The 21,661-nt window shown below is 46.1% G+C and overlaps 1 protein-coding gene across 7 annotated transcripts in view; it reads right to left on the bottom strand.

Annotated features, from left to right (window-relative positions):
- fam161b (FAM161 centrosomal protein B) overlaps nucleotides 1-21,661 on the bottom strand; it is a 65,363-nt gene that overhangs the window by 24,693 nt on the left and 19,009 nt on the right. For 5 of the 7 annotated variants that reach the window (XM_070879595.1, XM_070879597.1, XM_070879596.1 and 2 more), the window contains exons 2-6: nucleotides 20,948-21,279; nucleotides 18,299-18,444; nucleotides 14,247-14,648; nucleotides 12,016-12,353; nucleotides 10,589-10,713 (exon numbers count right to left, since the gene is read on the bottom strand). In XM_070879595.1, coding sequence (XP_070735696.1) covers nucleotides 10,589-10,713; nucleotides 12,016-12,353; nucleotides 14,247-14,648; nucleotides 18,299-18,444; nucleotides 20,948-21,279 — 1,343 coding nt within the window. The remainder of the gene's footprint in view (nucleotides 1-10,588; nucleotides 10,714-12,015; nucleotides 12,354-14,246; nucleotides 14,649-18,298; nucleotides 18,445-20,947; nucleotides 21,280-21,661) is intronic. The other 2 variants (XM_070879600.1, XM_070879598.1) reach the window with 1 other exon arrangement.

The following is a 21,661-nucleotide window of genomic DNA, read 5'->3' as shown; positions in this document are numbered from 1 at the left end:
GAGAAATTACAACATGCTGTGGTGCAGAGGGACCTAGGGGTCCTTGTGCATGAATCCCAAAAGGTTAGTTTGCAGGTGCAGCAGGTAATCAGGAAGGCAAATGGAATGTTGGCCTTCATTGCGAAAGGGATGGAGAACAAAAGCAGGGAGGTGTTGCTGCAATTGTATAAGGTATTGGTAAGGCCGCACCTGGAGTACTGAGTGCAGCTTTGGTCACCTTACTTAAGGAAGGATATACTAGCTTTGGAAGGGGTACAGAGACGATTCACTAGGCTGATTCGAGAAATGAGGGGGTTACCTTATGATGATAGATTGAGTAGACTGGGTCTTTACTCCTTGGAGTTCAGAAGGATGAGGGGTGATCTTATAGAAACATTTAAAATCATGAAAGGGATAGACAAGATAGAGGCAGAGAGGTTGTTTCCATTGGTGGGGGAGACTAGAACTAGGGGGCACAGCCTCAAAATACGGAGGAGCCAATTTAAAACTGAGTTGAGAAAGAATTTCTTCTCCCAGAGGGTTGTGAATCTGTGGAATTCTCTGCCCAAGGTAGCAGTTGAGGCTGGCTCATTGAATGTTTTCAAGTCAAAGATAGATAGATTTTTAAGCAATAAGGGAATTAAGGGTTACGGGGAGAGGGCGGGTAAGTGGAGCTGAGTCCACGACCAGATCAGCCATGATCTTATTGAATGGCGGAGCAGGCTCGAGGGGCTAGATGGCCTACTCCTGTTCCTAATTCTTATGTTCTTATGTTCTTATTATGTGTTGTGTACCTGTAAAGCATGCACTCCCATGTTGCGCCACCAGGGAGCTCATTCCCTGAATTCCCAAGAGATGCCAGCATCCCTTGGGAGCACTGTATATAAGCCGGCCCCTAAGGCCTGTTCCTCACTCTGGAGTGTCTTATTAAAGACTGAGGTCACTGTTACTTTAGCCTCCCTGTGTGCAGTCTCATCTGTGTTAGGAACACAATAACTGGCGACGAGAATACGAATCCAACGCAAAGAGGCAGCAAACTGTGGGCATCCTGGAGAAGTTCTCGGAGGATGAGGACTGGGAAGCCTATGTCGAACGGCTAGACCTGTACTTTGTAGCCAATGAGGTGGACGGAGAAGGAAGCGCTGCAAAAAGGAGAGCGGTCCTCCTCACAGTCTGCGGGGCACTGACCTACAGCCTCATGAAGAATCTTCTGGCTCCAGTGAAACCCAGAGATAAGTCATATGAGGAGCTGTGTACACTGGTTCGGGAGCATCTTAACCCTAGGGAGAGCGTGCTGATGGCGAGGTATCGGTTCTACACATGCCAGTATCTGAAGGTCAGGAAGTGGCGAGCTACGTCACCAAGCTAAGGCGACTTGCAGGACAATGTGAGTTTAATGGCTACCTGGAGCAAATGCTCAGAGACTTTTTTGTGGGCATTGGCCACGAGACCATCCTACGAAAACTTTTGACTGTAGAGACACTGACCCTCAGTAAGGCCATTGCAATAGCGCAGGCGTTTATGTCCACCAGTGATAACACCAAACAAATCTCTCAGCACACAAGTGCTAGCAATGTTCACAAATTAACTGGAACTATGTTTGCGAGCAGAAATGTATAGGGCAGAACCCATGAGTCTGCAACTGCCAGCAGGCCTCAGGTGACCCAGATGACTCAGAGTCCCCACCAAAGGATGAATGCAAGGCTATTCACACCTTGTTGGCTTTGTGGAGGCTTCCATTCAGCCTATTCATGCCGCTTCAAAGGGGATGTTTGCAAGAGCTGTGGAACAATGGGGCACCTCCAACGAGCTTGCAAATGAGCTGCAAGCTCTGCAAAACCTGCTAACCACCACGTGGCAGAGGAAGATTGGTCCATGGTGGATCAAAGCAATTTTGAGCCTCAGAGAGAACAGGCAGATGCTGAAGTACACAGGGTACACACATTTTCAATGAAATGCCCACTATAATGCTAAATGTAAAATTGAATGGCTTACCCGTAGCCATGGAACTGGACACTGGCACTAGCCAATCCATCATGAGTAAAAAGATGTTTGAAAGACTGTGGTGCAACAAAGCATTCAGACCAGTCCTGAGCCCCATCCACACAAAACTGAGAACGTATACCAAAGAGCTTATCACTGTCCTGGGTAGCTCCATGTTCAAGGTCACCTACGAGGACACGGTGCATGAACTGCCACTCTGGACTGTCCCGGGTGATGGCCCCACACAGCTTGGAAAATCCGCTGGAACTGGGATGACATCCGAGCGCTATCACATATCGATGAGGCCTCATGAGCTGAGGGTGGATTCACTCTGGAGCATCCACGATGCTGAGAATGACATGAGTATCACGTGTAGTGAGTTGGTCTTACCGCAGGAGAAGGGTCCACAGCCAGATAGGGAATGGAAGACCAGCAGGAAGAGCAGTGCAAGAAAGATAGTGCAGGGGTCCCCTGTGGTCATCCCCCTGCAAAACAGATACACTGCTTTGAGTACTGTTGGGGAGGATGACTCATCAGGGGAGGGCAGCAGCAGCCAAGTTCATGGCACCGTAGGTGGCTCTGCTGCAAAGGAGGGCAGGAAAAAGAGTGGGAGCGCGATAGTGATAGGGGATTCGATGGTGAGGGGAATAGATAGGCGTTTCTGCGGACGCAACCGAGACTCCAGGATGGTATGTTGCCTCCCTGGTGCAAGGGTCAAGGATGTCTCGGAGCGGGTGCAGGACATTCTGAAATGGGAGGGAGAACAGCCAGTTGTTGTGGTGCACATTGGTACCAACGACATAGGTAAAAAAAGGGATGAGGTCCTACGAAAAGAATTTAAGGAGCTAGGAGCTAAATTAAAAAGTAGGACCTCAAAAGTAGTAATCTCGGGATTGCTACCAGTGCCACGTGCTAGTCAGAGTAGGAATCGCAGGATAGCGCAGATGAATACATGGCTTGAGCAGTGGTGCAGCAGGGAGGGATTCAAATTCTTGGGGCATTGGAACCGGTTCTGGGCGAGGTGGGACCAGTACAAACCGGACGGTCTGCACCTGGGCAGGTCCGGAACCAATGTCCTAGGGGGAGTGTTTGCTAGTGCTGTTGGGGAGGAGTTAAACTAATATTGCAGGGGGATGGGAACCAATGCAGGGAGACAGAGGGAGACAAAAATGAGGCAAAAGCAAAAGACAAAAAGGAGATGAGGAAAAGTGGAGGGCAGAGAAACCCAAGGCAAAGAACAAAAAGGGCCACTGTACAGCAAAATTCTAGAAGGACAAAGGGTGTTAAAAAAGCAAGCCTGAAGGCTTTGTGTCTTAATGCAAGGAGTATCCACAATAAGGTGGATGAATTAACTGTGCAAATAGATGTTAACAAATATGATGTGATTGGGATTACGGAGACGTGGCTCCAGGATGATCAGGGCTGGGAACTCAACATCCAGGGGTATTCAACATTCAGGAAGGATAGAATAAAAGAAAAAGGAGGTGGGGTAGCATTGCTGGTTAAAGAGGAGATTAATGCAATAGTTAGGAAAGACATTAGCTTGGATGATGTGAAATCTATATGGGTAGAGCTGCAGAACACTAAAGGGCAAAAATCGTTAGTGGGAGTTGTGTACAGACCTCCAAACAGTAGTAGTGATGTTGGGGAGGGCATCAAACAGGAAATTAGGAGTGCATGCAATAAAGGTGCAGCAGTTATAATGGGTGACTTTAATATGCACATAGATTGGGCTAGCCAAACTGGAAGCAATACGGTGGAGGAGGATTTCCTGGAATGCATAAGGGATGGTTTTCTAGACCAATATGTCGAGGAACCAACTAGGGGGGAGGCCATCTTAGACTGGGTGTTGTGTAATGAGAGAGGATTAATTAGCAATCTCATTGTGCGAGGCCCCTTGGGGAAGAGTGACCATAATATGGTGGAATTCTGCATTAGGATGGAGAATGAAACAGTTAATTCAGAGACCATGGTCCAGAACTTAAAGAAGGGTAACTTTGAAGGTATGAGGCATGAATTGGCTAAGATAGATTGGCTAATGATACTTAAGGGGTTGACTGTGGATGGGCAATGGCAGACATTTAGAGACCGCATGGATGAATTACAACAATTGTACATTCCTGTCTGGCGTAAAAATAAAAAAGGGAAGGTGGCTCAACTGTGGCTATCTAGGGAAATCAGGGATAGTATTAAAGCCAAGGAAAAGGCATACAAATTGGCCAGAAATAGCAGCGAACCTGGGGACTGGGAGAAATTTAGAACTCAGCAGAGGAGGACAAAGGGTTTGATTAGGGCAGGGAAAATGGAGTACGAGAAGAAGCTTGCAGGGAACATTAAGGCGGATTGCAAAAGTTTCTATAGGTATGTAAAGAGAAAAAGGTTAGTAAAGACAAACGTAGGTCCCCTGCAGTCAGAATCAGGGGAAGTCATAACGGGGAACAAAGAAATGGCAGACCAATTGAATAAGTACTTTGGTTCAGTATTCACTAAGGAGGACACAAACAACCTTCCGGATATAAAAGTGGTCAGAGGGTCTATTAAGGAGGAGGAACTGAGGGAAATCTTTATTAGTCGGGAAATTGTGTTGGGGAAATTGATGGGATTGAAGGCCGATAAATCCCCAGGGCCTGATGGACTGCATCCCAGAGTCCTTAAGGAGGTGGCCTTGGAAATAGCGGATGCATTGACAGTCATTTTCCAACATTCCATTGACTCTGGATCAGTTCCTATGGAGTGGAGGGTAGCCAATGTAACCCCACTTTTTAAAAAAGGAGGGAGAGAGAAAGCAGGGAATTATAGACCGGTCAGCCTGACCTCAGTAGTGGGTAAAATGATGGAATCAATTATTAAGGATGTCATAGCAGCGCATTTGGAAAATGGTGACATGATAGGTCCAAGTCAGCATGGATTTGTGAAAGGGAGATCATGCTTGACAAATCTTCTGGAATTTTTTGAGGATGTTTCCAATAAAGTGGACAAAGGAGTACCAGTTGATGTGGTATATTTGAACTTTCAGAAGGCTTTCGACAAGGTCCCACACAGGAGATTAATGTGCAAAGTTAAAGCACATGGGATTGGGGGTAGTGTGCTGACGTGGATTGAGAACTGGTTGTCAGACAGGAAGCAAAGAGTAGGAGTAAATGGGTACTTTTCGGAATGGCAGGCAGTGACTAGTGGGGTACCGCAGGGTTCTGTGCTGGGGCCCCAGCTGTTTACATTGTACATTAATGATTTAGACGAGGGGATTAAATGTAGTATCTCCAAATTTGCGGATGACACTAAGTTGGGTGGCAGTGTGAGCTGCGAGGAGGATGCTATGAGGCTACAGAGTGACTTGGATAGGTTAGGTGAGTGGGCAAATGCGTGGCAGATGAAGTATAATGTGGATAAATGTGAGGTTATCCACTTTGGTGGTAAAAACAGAGAGACAGACTATTATCTGAATGGTGACAGATTAGGAAAAGGGAAGGTGCAACGAGACCTGGGTGTCATGGTACATCAGTCATTGAAGGTTGGCATGCAGGTACAGCAGGCGGTTAAGAAAGCAAATGGCATGTTGGCCTTCATAGCGAGGGGATTTGAGTACAGGGGCAGGGAGGTGTTGCTACAGTTGTACAGGGCCTTGGTGAGGCCACACCTGGAGTATTGTGTATAGTTTTGGTCTCCTAACTTGAGGAAGGACATTCTTGCTATTGAGGGAGTGCAGCGAAGATTCACCAGACTGATTCCCGGGATGGTGGGACTGACCTATCAAGAAAGACTGGATCAACTGGGCTTGTATTCACTGGAGTTCAGAAAAGTGAGAGGGGACCTCATAGAAACGTTTAAAATTCTGACGGGTTTGGACAGGTTGGATGCAGGAAGAATGTTCCCAATGTTGGGGAAGTCCAGAACCAGGGGTCACAGTCTAAGGATAAGGGGTAAGCCATTTAGGACCGAGATGAGGAGAAACTTCTTCACCCAGAGAGTGGTGAACCTGTGGAATTCTCTACCACAGGAAGTAGTTGAGGCCAATTCACTAAATATATTCAAAAGGGAGTTAGATGAAGTCCTTACTACTCGGGGGATCAAGGGGTATGGCGTGAAAGCAGGAAGTGGGTACTGAAGTTTCATGTTCAGCCATGAACTCATTGAATGGCGGTGCAGGCTAGAAGGGCTGAATGGCTTGCTCTTGCACCTATTTTCTATGTTTCTATGTTTCTATGTACCCAGGTTCTTAACAAATTTCCTTCCCTTTTTGAGCCAGGCATTGGAAACTTTTCCGGGGCGAAGGTGCGCATCCACTTGGTCCCAGGGGCACGATCCATTCACCACAAGGCGCGAGTGGTACCTCACACGATGAGGGAGAGAGTGGAAATCGAGCTGGATAGGTTGCAACGTGAGGGCCTCATCTCCCCAGTGGAATTCAGCAATTGGGCCAGCCCAATTGTTCCAGTACTCAAAAGTGATGGCACGGTCAGGATTTGCGGCGATTATAAAGTAACTATTAATCGTTTCTCGCTACAGGACCAATACCCGCTACCCAAGACAGACGATCTATTTGCGACGCTGGCAGGAGGCAAGACGTTCACCAAGCTCGACCTGACTTCAGCCTACATGACGCCTGAGCTGGAGAAGTCTTCGAAGGGCCTCACCTGCATCAACACACACAAGGGACTGTTCATCTACAATAGATGCCCGTCTGGAATTCGGTCGGCTGCAGCGATCTTCCAGAGAAACATGGAGAGCCTACTCAAGTCGGTGGTCTTTCAGGATGACATATTGGTCACGGGTCGGGACACCACCGAGCACCTACAAAACCTGGAGGAGGTCCTCCAGCGACTGGATCGCGTAGGGCTGCGGCTGAAGAGCTCGAAATGCGTCTTCATGGCAACAGAAGTGGAGTTTTTGGGGAGAAAGATAGCGGCGGACGGCATTCGGCCCACAAACGCCAAGGCAGAGGCTATCAGGAACGCGCCCAGACCACAGAACTTCATGGAGCTGCGGTCGTTCCTGGGACTCCTCAACTATTTTGGTAACTTCCTACCGGCGTTAAGCATCCTTTTAGAGCCCCTACATGTGTTATTGTGCAAAGATGAGAACTGGGTATGGGGAAAAAAAACAAATAATTGCTTGAGAAATCCAGAAACATTTTATGCTCCACAAGCTGCTTGTATTGTATAATCCGTGTAAAAGACTTGTGCTAGCATGTGACGCATCGTCGTACGGAGTCGGATGTGTATTACAACAAGCTAACGTTGCGGGGAAGTTGCAACCTGTCGCCTAAGCTTCCAGGAGCTTGTCTAAGGCTGAGAGGGCCGACAGCATGATTGAGAAAGAGGCATTAGCGTGTGTGTATTCGGGGTAAAGAAAATGCATCAGTACCTGTTTGGCCTCAAATTTGAGCTGGAAACTGATCACAAGCTCCTCACATTCCTGTTCTCTGAAAACAAGGGGATAAATACTAATGCCTCAGCCCGCATACAAAGGTGGGCACTCGTGCTATCAGTGTTTCACTATGCCATCCGCCACACGCCAGGCACCGAGAACTGTGCAGATTGCTCTCAGTCGGCTACCATTGCCCATCATGGGGTAGAAATGGCGCAGCCTGCAAACTTGTTGATGGTGGAGCAGCCCGCAGACTTGTTGATGGTCATGGAAGTGTTTGAAAATGATAAATCAGCTGTCACGGCCCGCCAGATAAGGACTTGGACCAGCCAAGATCCTCTGCTGTCCCTAGTAAAAAACTATGTACTGCATGGGAGCTGGGCCAGCATCCCCATTGAAATGCAAGAGCCAATCAAGCTGTTCCAGTGGCGAAAGGACGAGCTGTCCATTCAGGCAGACTGCCTGTTGTGGGGTAACCACATAGTGCTACCAAAAAAGGGCAGGGAGACGTTTATCTCGGATCTCCACAGCACACACCCGGGTATAGTAATGATGAAAGCGATAGCCAGATCCCACGTGTGGTGGCCTGGTATCGACTCTGACTTAGAGTCCTGTGTATGGCAATGCAGTGTATGTGCTCAGTTAAGCAACGCGCCTAGAGAGGTACCACTAAGTTTGTGGTCCTGGCTATCCAGACCATGGTCGAGGATCCATGTCGACTATGCGGGCCCGTTTCTCGGTAAAATGTTCCTGGTGATGGTGGATGCTTTTTCAAAATGTGAAATAATGTCGGGAAGCACCGCCACCATTGAAAGCCTGAGGGCCATGTTTGCCACCCAGGGCCTGCCTGACATACTGGTCAGTGACAACGGGCCATGTTTCACCAGTGCCGAATTTAAAGAATTCATGAGCCGCAATGGGATCAAACCTGTCACCTCGGCCCCGTTTAAACCAGCCTCCAATTGGCAGGCAGAGCGGACAGTACAAACAATCAAACAGAGCCTTAAACGAGTCACAGAAGGCTCACTCCAAACCCGCCTGTCCCGAGTACTGCTCAGCTACCGCATGAGACCCCACTCGTTCACAGAGGTGGCCCCGGCTGAGCTACTCATGAAAAGGACACTTAAAACCAGACTCTCACTGGTTCACCCCAACCTGCATGATCAGGTAAAGAGCAGGCGGCAGCAATAAAATGTAAACAATGGTCGTGCCACTGTGGCACGGGAAATTGATCTGAATGACCCTGTGTATGTGCTAAACTATGGACATGGTCCCAAGCGGATCGTGGGCACGGTGATAGCTAAAGAAGGGAATAGGTTGTTTGTAGTCAAGCTAGACCATGGACAAATTTGCAGAAAGCACCTGGACCAAACGAGGCTGCGGTTCAGACTGCCCGAACAACCCACAGCAGATACCACCTTTTTCGAGCCCACAACACACACCCAACGGATCAACGACACCACACCGGACCAGGAAATCGAACCCATCACGCCCAACAGCCCAGCAAGGCCAGGCTCACGGAGCAGCCCTGCAGGGTCAACAACACACCAGCCCAGCGAGGGCACAGCCAACACACCAGAACAGACATTTGTACCGAGGCGGTACACCCGGGAAAGAAAGGCTCCCCCCACTGCCTCACCTTGTAAATAGTTTTCACTTTGACTTTGTGGAGAGGGCAGGGAGGGGGTGATTTGTATATCTGTAAAGCATGCACTCCCATGTTCCGCCACCAGGGAGCTCATCCCCTGAAGTCCCAAGGGATCCCAACATCCCAACTGTATATAAGCCGGCCCCCAAGGCCTGTTCCTCACTCTGGAGTGTCTTATTAAAGACTGAGGTCACTGTTACTTTAACCTACCTGTGTGCAGCCTCATATCTGTTAGGAACACAATAGGATGCATCATAGGTGCATTAAAGGGGCAGTGACTGCATGGATATGAACTTGATTAAGGGACAGAAAGCAGAAAATAGAGGTGAACAGTTGTTTTTGAAACTGGAGGGAAACGTGATCTTGGGTCAGTATTAGGGCCACTGTTCTTTTTGATATATATTAATGACCTGGATTTGGGTATACAGTGTATCATTTCAAAGTTTGCAACTCAGAAATGTAGTAAATAGTGAGGAAGATAGCAACAGACTTCAGGACATAGATAGACTGGTGAAATGGGCAAACACATGGCAGATGAAATTTATCGCCGATAAGTGTGAAGTGATACATTTTGGTAGGAAGAATGAGAAGAGGCAATATAAACAAAATGGTACAATTTTAAAAGGGGTGCAGGAAGAGAGAGACTTGGGAGTGTACTTGCACAAGTCACATGGTGGCAGGACGAGTTAAGAATGCTGTTAAAGAGGCATATGGGATCCTTGGCTTTATACTTAAAGGATATAGAGTACAAAAGCAAGGAAGTTATGCTAAACCTTTATAAAACACTGGTTAGGCCCCAGCGGGCGTATTGTGGCCAATTCTGAGCACCACAAGAATGTCAAGGCCTTAGAGAGGGTGAACCAGGAGATTTACTAGTGGTACCAGGGATGAAAGACTTCAGTTATGTGGAGACACTAGCTCAACAAATCTCCCCATAACCTTCTCCTTACAGCAGAGAAGGTTAAGGAGAGATTTGATAGAGGTGTTCAAAGTGATGAAGGGTTTTGATAGAGTAAATAAGGAGAAACTGTTTGCAGCAGCAGAAGGGTTGGTAACCAGCAGACACAGTTTTAAGGTAATGGGCAAAAGAACTAGAGGCGACATGAGAATTATTATTATTATTTTTTTTTTTAAACACAGCGAGTTGTTGTGATCTGAATGCGCTGCCTGAAATGGTGGTGGAAGCTGATTCAATAACAACTTTTAAAAGAGAATTGGATAAATACTTGAAGGGGGAACATTTTCAGGGCTATGGGGAAAGAGCAGGGGCGTGGGACTAATTGGATAGCTCTTTCAAAGAGCCGGCACAGACACGATGGACCGAACGGACTCCTTCTGTGCTGTCATTCTATGATTCTATACGGTTCAGTAAGAGGCAAATTGCTTAGAGTAGAATTAGTTGCTGCAACATCTTAACTCGCAGTCTCAACACAGATCCAGTACAGGCGGGTTTTCTTAACTTAATTCCTGATCCACAGGACACATTACATAAGCCATCTGGTGACGCAGACATCACAATCCATCAATTGGTAATTTATTTTCAATGTATTGAAAAGAAAGCGTGGGTGCATTTATCATGACGGTTTTGCTTAACTTCCAACTTTGATTTACCTGACAGCTGATTGCCTTTTTCTTGCAGCATCTGTCGTATAGGTGGGAAGCGTATCAGAAGAGAGTGAATGAATCCCACTGAAATAATTGCTTCCAGTTAAATGAGACTTTGCTTTATGAAAATCCTGTAAACGTGACAGAAAAGTAACTGTTTTACGCTTGGGGAAAAAAAATGATGCAATATATTATTCAATGCGAGATTTTTTCTAAGTAACAATTTTTAATAAGAAACAAGGACAAATAATTGTACTTGCACAAAAGTTGGGATAATTAAGTGCAGTTAAATGAATGTTGTGTACACCAAAGGGAGCCACAAGTATGCAGTCTGAATCGAGGGCTTCAGGTAAGGTGATAGTCACCATCTGATCCCCAATATTTGATTACACCGTCTGGTCCTGATAATTCAGTCATTTTTTTTTGCATGAAAAGAAACCTGAATCATCCAATCATTTGAATTAAGCTATGTAAATATCACAGCAAAATGGTACCAAAAAAGTTGATTTAGATTTGAATTAAGCAAGTTTGAACTCAATAGATTGTACACAAAATAATATCTGGGTAGTAGGGTACTGTGAAGCGAATATGGGACTATAGAGGACATTTTGCACCAAGTGCACGTGTACCACTGGTTTGGGGGGTGGGGGGGGGGGGTGGGAGCGGGGAGATTTTGCCTTGTGCTTCCTGAACGCCAGAATCATCGAGAGTTTTTTTTTTACAATGGTGTTATGCCGCTGCTCAAGACTCTGACAGGGCGGTACACACTGATTACAATTTTGAAAATGATGTTAATGAGTCCTGAGCTCCTTTTCCATGCTGTGCTCACCAGAGTTACTGTGTCAGAATCGGATTGTCTGATCCACAAGATCAATTTTGGCATAGATATCTCCGCTCCAATTGAGAGTAGCTAACTCCGCACAAACCACGTACTGAAGGACCTTCCAGATCTATGCTTTAGATACCACATCAGGCAGCGCACTTAGCCTCTGAGCCACGGAGCCATTGGATAGTTTACATTTTAAGTCGATAAGTACAAACTGTTTCTCTTACTTTCGGTGTGGGGTGTTCCAGCGACTCAGACAGTTTTGCTCACCAGAGTTAGGTCCTACAGCCAGCTTTATGTCACATACGTGGTCTGGGAATGGTACAGATATATTTCTTCTTTCTTTATTATTGCCTGTTCCAGGGGGAATCCCCCCTCTTCTGCCGTAACTTCAGCGGAAGATTGGTGGAAACCCTGGAGAAATGGTACGATCAATGGCAGGCAATCCACACTGCCAGATTACAGCCCAGTAAGTGAAGATGAAAATCTACCCCCACGTATCCAGATAGGGATTCCTGGTGTGTACAGGGCTGCTGCCATTCTCTTTTGAAATACACCAAGTTTTGACAGAATCTTCCAAATAGCAGCACTGCAGTGAAAAATTTACCTTTGATGCTACTTCACTTGTATTACTTTGCCGTGGTGGTAGCTTTGATGTATGGAGTTCAAAGGGCACACATTTTGTGGTCTCCTTCATCTCCTTCTTTCTTCTTGCCTCTCTCTGAAACGCTTTATAGAGTTTTAAATAGTCAGGAACTTCTCGATTTATCCTTGGCTGGAACGTTAATTTTTTGTCCAGGAATCCCAGCTTCTCCTGTCTTGTTTTCACAGAGCTTGTTGCGATCAGCTCTTTTTTGTGTGGATGAAGCTCTATAGGTGAGGTAGCACTTTTGAGCAAGTCCATAGCTCGCATCTGTATCCGAATCTTTCTGTACAGTTCCTCTTCTTTAAGAGATAGAAATTTTTTTTATTTAAGCAAAGAAATATATGTCGGTGCACATGGTAGTTTTATTAACAACTTGTATTTATATAACACCTTTAACGTAGTAAAACATCTCAAGACGCTTCACAGCAGTGTTATAAGACAAAAAATAAATTTGACACTGAGCCAGATAAGAAGAAATTACGGCACATGGCCAAAAGCTTGGTCAAACAGGTTGGTTTTAAGGAGCGTCTTGAAGGAGGAAAGAGAGATAAAGAGACGGAGAGGTTTAGGAGGGAGATCCAGAGCTTAGGGCCCAGGCAGCTGAAGGCACGGCCACCAATGGTTGAGCGATTATAATCAGGGATGCTCAAGAGGACAGAATTTGAGGAGCGCAGATATCTTGGGGGTTGTGAGACTGAAAGAGATTACAGAGATAGGGAGGGGCGAGTCCATGGAGGGATTTGTAAACAAGGATGAGAATTTTGAAATCAAGGTGTTGCTTAACTGGAAGCCAATGTATGTCAGTGAGCACAGGGGTGATGGGTGAGTGGGACTTGATGCGAGTTAGGACACGAGCTGCCAAGTTTTGGATGACCTCAAGTTTACGTAGGGTAGAATGTGGGAGGCCAGCCAGGAGCGCATTGGAGTAGTCAAGTCTAGAATTAATAAAGGCATAGATGAGGGTTTCAGCAGCAGATGAGTTGAGGCAGGGGCAGGGGCGGAGACGGGCAATATTACGGAGGTGGAAATAGGTGATTTTAGTTATGCAGCTGTTATGTGGCCGTGAGCTCCTTGCGGTCAAATATGACACCTAGGTTGCGAACAGTCTGGTTCAGCCTCAGACAGATGCTACAGAGAGTGATGGCGTCGGTGGCAAGGGAACGCAGTTTGTGGCGGGGACCAAAGACAATGGCTTCAGTCTTCCAATATTTAATTGGAGAAAATCTCTACTCATCCAGTACTGGATGTCGGAGAAGCAGTCTGACAATTTAGAGACCGTGGAGGGGTCAAGAGAAGTGGTGGTGAGGTAGAGTGGGTGTCATCAGTGTACATGTAGAAACTGATGCCGTCTTTTCGGATAATGTCTCCAAGGGGCAGCATATAGATGAGAAATAGGAGGGGGCCAATGATAGATCCTTGGGAGGTACCAGTGGTAACCTGGACGGTGGTGGAGAGGTGTTGGAGGAGGAAGGAGTGGTCAGCCGTGTCAAAGGCTGCAGATAGGTTGAGAAGGACGAGGAGGGATAGTTTACCTTTGTCACAGTCACAAAGGATGTCGTTTCAGATTTTGAAGAGGAAGGGGAGGTTGGAGATGGTGAGGTCAAGAGGGGAGATCAGAGAGAAACTGGAGAAAGGTGTGTGTGTGTGCGTGCGTGCAGTCTCCAATCGTCTTGGATCCCCTTGCAATTGGACCAAGACCTTGCTTTGTAAAGGCCACCCCACATTATTCACGCACAGGCATCTTCCACCCTTTAAAATGAAGTTCAGCCTGCACTGGTCTCATCAGTCACCTTAAAACTCATTTTAGTGTGGAAACAAGTCATCCTCGACTCCGGGGGATTGCCTAAGCTTGCGTGTTGGTTTATTCTTGAAATATTGCAGGAAGTAAATTTTCAATCTCAGCCATCTCTTACACTGGAAGAGACACGGACGGAGCAAGGGCCAGAAACAAAACCACAATGAGGAGAAATCTAGATTTACATTCCCTACCCGCAATTCTCCCACTGACTGCTCTCAAGGCAGCTCCTATTTTGAGTAAAGAGCTGCACAGGCAGATGTCAGAGATCAGGTTACCATCCCATCTGGAGATGTTCTGTGCCATTGGGAATTCTGTTTCGGTTCCCAAAGTGTAACACGGCCAGAATACTTCGGTACAATATAGACCACTCATTGTAAATTCATATTCAGCTTACCTTTTAGTTTCTCGCTTACTGTCGGATCTTGAACAGACCGAGGAATTTTCTTTATCTGTTTTTCTATCTTCTCTGGTTCTGGCACCACCGTACTGAGCTGTACTTTCAACTTCTCCTTCCTCCCTTCCGTAAAATTAAACGGTTTCTGTGTGGACAGCAGAAACTCTCTCCGCTTCTCTGTTTCTTTCCTTCTTTTTTCCTCATTCTGTTCATTCATTTCATCATAAAGTTGCAGATAAACATGAGCGGGTACGGGAAGAGCTCGGAATTTCTTCTGACATTCAGCCTCTTCCCTCTTCTGTCTTTCCATTAGCTCTCTCTCTATTTCCAGCGCCAGCCTTGATCCGAGAAGCTGTCTCTTCTTTTGACCTTCCCGCATTGTCATGTTGAACGGCTGAGGGACTGCACAAAACAATTCAGTAAGAAAGTACGTAGAGAGTAATGCAAGTGATGGGTGCTGCACAAGTGTTAAAAGACCTATAAAATCACTGATTATATAGGATATACAGGACGGAAACAGGCCATTCAGCCCAACTAGTCCATGCCATCGTTTATGCTCCAATCGAGCCTCCTCCCGTCTTTCCTCATCTAACTCTATTCCTTTCTTCTTCATGTACCTATCTAGCATTCCCTTAAAATGCGTCTATGCTATTCGCCTCAACCACTCAACATGGTAGCAAGTTCCACATTCTAATGACTCTCTGAGTAAAGAGATTTCTCCTGAATTCCTTACTGGCTTTATTAGTGATCATCTTACTTTTTATGACCTTTTGATTATCTTTATGCTAAGCAAGGTGAAGAATATCATCTGAAATAGAATATCTTTCCACTTTGGATATCAAATGCACCACATGCAAAGTTATGCTCCCTCTGTTCTCCTGCAACAACCACCAAACTCTGAAGAAGAACACCCCTGCTGAACTAGTATGAATTCTTCACTTTATCACACTAGCCACTGTTATGTTCTTTCTTTCGCACATTGATTGTGAGTTTGTGCGGGCATTTTGTCATCCCCACCTGAGTTTTAACATTGATGACAAATCATCTCGGAGATGTGTTGATATGGCTGACACCTTGTTCCTCAATTGAAAGCAGCAGAGTTTGCAGTTCTCTTGATTCCTACACTGGATATTCTTCCCCAGAGTTTCATTCTTTTTCTGGCCCCTTTCCTGAAGGCAGTGGCTCAAACTCAGATATTTTTCCCACAAGCGTTAACAACTAGGGAAGTCACTTATTACTTGGAGGGCAAGAATCTTGGTGGGCTAGGGGAACAAAGGGATCTCGGATCGCTAAAAGTTGTGCCACAGGTTAGCAAGGCCATAAAACAAGCAAACCAAGCATTAGGATTTATTTTTAGAGGTACAGAATTGAAAAGTAGGAAAGTTATGCTAAATCTGTATGGAGCCTTGCTTTGCCCACACTTAAGAGCACGGCATACAGTTCTGGTCACCATGTTATAAAAAGAATATAGAAGCACTGGAGAGGGTGCAGAGAAGATTAACAAGGATGATACCAGAAATGCGAGGATAGACATATCAGAAAAAGATGAACAGGCTGGGTCTCTTTTCTCTTTAAAAAAAAGGCTGAGGGGTCATCTAATCGAGGTCTTTAAAAAATTATGAAAGGTTTTGATAAAGTGGAAGATGCCTGTGCGTGTATTCTTTTAACGTGGGGTGGTCGTTGCACACCAGCTACCACACTGACTTAGCTGAGTGAGGTCTTGATCCAGTGGCAAGGGAGTTCCAAGACGACTGGAGACCAGGCACTGCTATATGGGCCTAGTCGCCTACTGCGAGATGTTGGCCGCAGGCTCTACGCTGGGTAGTGCCCTTGATAAAATGGATACAGAGAGAATGATTCTACTTGTGGGGAAGAGCATAACTAGAGGCCATCAATATAAGATAGTCACCAAGAAATCCAATAGGGAATTCAGAAGAAATGTCTTTACCCAAAGAGTGGTGAAAATGTGGAACTCGCTACCACAGGGAGTGGTTGAAGCGAATAGTGCAGATTTTTTTTTGAGGGGAGGCTAGATAAGCATATGAGGGAGAAGGGAATAGAGGGTTATGCTGATAGATTTAGAAGAAGAAAGACGGGAGGAGGCTCGAGTGGAGCATAAACGCCGGCCTGGACTGATTAGGCCAAATGGCCTGTTTCTGTGCTGTATATCCTATGTAAACTCTCTTGCAATGAGGATTAGTAAAGATGTCATCTCATCACAAATCTGATCTAGAGTGTGATCTGGAATAATCTGGTGGTACATAAGAAAATGTGACTTCATTGTACATTACTGAATAAGGTCCTTTATGTAGATGACAACCACCTACAACAACAACTTGTATTTATATAGTGTCTTTAATGTAGTAAAACATCCCAGGCACTTCACAGGAGTGTTCTCAAACAAAATTAGAAACCATAAGGAGATATTAGGGAGGATGGGTAGGTTTTAAGGAGCATTTTGAAGGAGGAAAGAGGCAGAGAGGTTTAGGAAGAGAATTCCAGAGCTTAGGATCCTGGTAGCTGAAGACGTGGCCGCCAATGATGGAGCAATTAAAATCAGGGACACAAGAATTATAGGAGCGCAGACATCTCGGGTGGTTGTGGGGCTGGAGGAGATTACAGTGATAGAGAGGGGTGAGGCCGTGGAGGGATTTGAAAACAAGGATGATAATTTTAAAATCAAGACGTTGCTTAACCGGGAGCCAATATAGGTCAGCGAGCACAGGGGTGATGGGTGAAGGGGACTTGGTGCGAGTTGGGACATGGGCACAGTTTTGGATGACCACACGTTTACGTAGGGTAAAACATGGAAGGCCGGCTAGGACTGCATTGGAATAGTCAAGTCTAGAGGTAACAAAAGCATGGATGAGGGTTTCAGCAGCAGATGAGCTGAGACAGGGGAGGAGTTGGGCGATGTTACAGAGGCGGAAATAGGTGGTCTTAGTGATGGTGCAGATATGTGGCCGATGTGACAATCATTACCACTGCTGCCCCCGGGTTTATTACCACGTTTCTCTTGGCCGTTTCTAGGGCTGGCGGAGGTCATGGTAATAAGTAGGGAAATGGGGCAGCTAACGGGGCCAAGTAGTTGCATGTGGCAGTTCGGGAATGGGCGGCTGGCAGCCATCCCAGCAGAGTTGGAGGGAAGGAAATTGGGTTTGTGGCAGGAATGTAGCAGTAAGCCTCACTACCTGATTTTGCCCCATTTTACATCACTATCCCACCTGATTTTAGGTGGCACAGTAAAGGAAAATATAGCCCTAGATTTCTTTCTTTATTTTAATCTTTGTGCAGGTGGTAATAACTCCCCTCCCCCGATTGTTAATTGTAGAAGAGCTACTAGAGTCTGTCATTCGAGCACCATCGGAGCAGGCCGGGGAGCGGAAGGAGCAGCGTGGAGGCATGCCACTCCAGGGAGCAGCACGTGCTGGAGCAGGAGACCAACGGCAGTGAAGAGGGACATCACCAAGATCCAGGTCGGTGATTGGATCGTGGGCAGATACAGCAGGAGCGGCGAGAGATTGTAGAGGGACATGATCGATGCCCAGGAGCGTCTGGGGCCCAGAAGAGGCGATGGCCCAGGGGCAGCACAGGCCAGCCCACACTGCTATATGTGTGCGCACTAGGTCCGTGCAGCAGAGCTGGTCTCCAGTCGTCTTGGTTATCCTCGCTACTGGACCAAGACCTAGCTGTGTCCAGTCCCTGTGGTACATAGTGTGCAATGGTCACCACATGTTAAAAAAATCCACGCACAGGCATCTTCTAATCTTCAAGATTTAGTTCGGGACCTGGAATTTTAGGTCCTTCATTGAAACACCTGTGAACTTTTTGATGTGGAAGCAAGTCATCCTCAATTCGAGAGACTGCCTATGATGATGATGATGATGACGAGAGACTTTGGTATAATGCTAAAGGGTATTTCGACATAAAATGCCCCGAAACATATATTTTTTCATATGCGACACTTAATAAACTTCTCTTTCTGAGAAAATATTTTGCTTGCTTTGGCAAGCTTGGTACTGTGTAGTTAGTACATTTGGGAATTGTTTCACCTGTAATCTGGGAGGTCCAATCAGAAGTAGCACTCTTAGGTCTGCTTGACTTCTTCAGCTGGGAATGATCCTTTTTAGTATTCAGCTCCAAATCAGTAAAACTGCAAAGTTCATTCATAGAGTAGGAATTTCTCATCATTGTGTTTCTGACAAAAGAAATAAAAAAAGCTGACAGCAAGATAAACAATGAATGAAATGGCCAGGCTTGTTTGACACTGGTATACATGGTCCAGAGACTATATCGATGTGATATGTACATGACTACACACTTGGTATCATCCGATTTGAAAATAAGAACATAAGAAATAGGACCAGTAGTAGGCCATACAGCCCCTCGAGCCTGCTCCGCCATTCAATAAGATCATGGTTGATCTGATCATGGACTCAGCTCCACTTCCCCGCCCGCTCCCCATAACCCCTTATCGTTTAAGAAACTGTCTATTTCTGTCTTAAATTTCTTCAATGTCCCAGCTTCCACAGCTCTGAGGCAGTGAATTCCACAGATTTACAACCCTCAGAGAAGAAATTTCTCCTTATCTCTGTTTTAAATGGGAAGCCCCTTAGTCTAAGATCATGCCCTCTAGTTCTAGTCTCCCCCATCAGTAGAAACATCCTCTCTGCATCCACTTTGTCAAGCCCCCTCATAATCTTATACGGTTCAATAAGATCACCTCTCATTCTTCTGAATTCCAATGAGTAGAGGCCCAGCCTACTCAACCTTTCCTCATAAGTCAACCCCCTCATCTCCGGAATCAACTGAGTGAACCTTCTCTGGACTGCCTCCAAAGCAAGTATATCCTTTCGTAAATATGGAAACCAAAACTGCACACAGTATTCCAGGTGTGGCCTCACCAATACCTTATATAGCTGTAGCAAGACTTCCCCGCTTTTATACTCCATCTCCTTTGCAATAAAGGCCAAGGTACCATTGGCCTTCCTGATCACTTGCTGTACCTGCATACTATCCTTTTGTGTTTCATGCACAAGTATCCCCAGGTCCCGCTGTACTGCGGCACTTTACAATCTTTCTCCATTTAAATAATAACTTGCTCTTTGATTTTTTTTCTGCCAAAGTGCATGACCTCACACTTTCCAACATTATACTCCACCTGCCAAATTTTTGCCACATGCGATGGAGTCTGAACGAATTTTCAGTTTGAAAATCCAGTTGGAGGGCATCGTGTGGAAAGAAGAAAAAGTGGTCCTGCTAGCAGGAACATATCTCTCATCGATTTATTATTTGGCTGCATTGTCATTTACTGTGGGCAGGTTACAGGTCCAATGTCCTTGCTTCTCTGACTGAAGGACAGTCAGAAATAATGGGATGAGGAGGGAATATATCTAAAACAAAGCTGCAAAGTTATTGTTTCAGTATACCCGAGACTGCAGCTAGAAGATCAACCAGAATCTTATTGAATGGCAGAGCAGGCTTGAAGGGCCAAATGGCCTACTCCTGCTCCTACTTCTTATGTTCTTATACACCGTTAACAAAGAAATGAACAGCGACAGTGGAATCTTGGACTAAAAGCCACCAGCCACACTTAATGTCAGTTCTCTGCACTGTTTGTAAACATTCACTGAAGTTTCCACATGCTGTCACATAAGAAATGGGTTCATGGCCACGATTCATGGGTACAAGTCCACATCCTTTCAATCAGTGGTGCAGAGCACAAGAGCTCCAAAGTGATGCATCAATAAGTTGCCATACGAGGTCAGTTATTAGCAAAAAATATTTTGCTTCAGAGTTCAACAGCAAACATTTTTTTTTAACTGTTAAGTAGGATTATGGAACATTAGTGGCTCCAAGAGTGTGAATTTTAAAAGTTATTAACTATGCGCATCCCTGATTTTAATCGCTCCACCACTGGCTACTATGCTTTGAGCTGCCTAGGCCCCAAGCTCTGGAATTCCCTCCCTAAACCTCTCTCTCCCCTTTAGGATGCTCCTTAAATACTATGGGAGTGAACTTGGCATGCGCCTCCAGAGGCGTTAACAGGGCATGCCCGGGGGGGGGGGGGGGGGGGGTGCTACCGGCTCCCGCAACCCCTTTTCGCCCTTTTGGGGGTTCCTGCCGCAATCATGCAGCCCGGCATGCCGTTTCGGTGCTGGGCTGCGGCCAAGGCACCCCACATCCCCGGTGGCCTAGTGTAGGCCCCTGAAAACCATGCAGCGTGCCCTCCCCTTTAACGGAAGGGGAGAGCCCTAGGAATCGCATCAGCATTACGCGGCAAGGCTGCGTAGAGTACAGAGTTGAGGACACCTAGCGCCCCTGAGTGGAAGTGGAGAGCACAACAATTTCGCTCCTGGAGGGGCAGGACTTCTGCGCCAGGCGCAGGATGTCCCGCCTCGCGAAGGTTACCGCCCCCAAACAGGGCGATGCAATTTTGGCCTTTTTGTTTTGTCTTTGACCAAGCTTTTGGTAATCTGTCCCGATATTTCCTTCTGTGGCTCAGTGTCAAAAATGTTTTTAGCGATAAAGCTCTTGTTAAACACCTTTTCTATGTTAAAGGCGCTGAAAAAATGCATGTTGTTGTTGTTGAAGCACCAAGAGCCATCAAAAGGGGCTAAATTAATGTGTATATGAATTGAGGGGCAAATAATTTCCCCCAAACTGGATAGATTCATTTACATTAACCACAACAGACTCACCCAGATGAATGCAGCTTGCAGGGACTATTCTTCCCAAGAGATCTTCCTTCATTAATTATTAAGAACTTATCGCATTCCTCCTTCAGTCCTGACCGTTTCAGGTTACCCTTATGCTCCACGTTATACTTATTCTTCTGCTGCTCATACTGCTTGCCTAGCACCAACAGCCTCTGCTTACACGAGTCCTTTAAGGTCAAAAGCCCTTCATAGTAATGCTTGTCAAACACGTTTTGATCTTGCCTCAGAAACTCCATTAATTCATCTTTGCCGCTCTTAAACCTAGGAGTACGTGATTCGTTGCTGGAGTGTAGATCATGCTCAGACAAATCCTGCTGAAAGATCATAAGCATTTATCATTGATAAACAGTGAACTTTGTAAATCTGTAATAACAGCATACCCTGCATTAGAAACAGAAATTTACAGCGCAGAAGGAGGCCATTTTGGCCCATCGTGCCGCACGGCCCTTGGTCAGCAGCCCTAAAGGTTACATATAAACTTATGAACAATGACGGAAAGGCAAAGAGCACCCAGCCCAACCAGTCCGCCTCACACAACTGCAACGCCCCTTATATTGAAACATTCTACACTCCACCCCAACCGGAGCCATGTGATCTCCTGGGAGAAGCAAAAAACAAATAAAAACCCAGACCAATTTTGGGAGAAAAAATCTGGGAAAATTCCTCTAGGATCCATCCAGGCGATCAAAACTAGTC

Source organism: Pristiophorus japonicus, chromosome 4 (genome assembly GCF_044704955.1).
Source record: "Pristiophorus japonicus isolate sPriJap1 chromosome 4, sPriJap1.hap1, whole genome shotgun sequence".
Taxonomy (NCBI): Eukaryota; Metazoa; Chordata; class Chondrichthyes; family Pristiophoridae; genus Pristiophorus; species Pristiophorus japonicus.
Note: the sequence above shows the minus strand (reverse complement) of the source record. Positions and strands in the feature narration are given on the sequence as shown.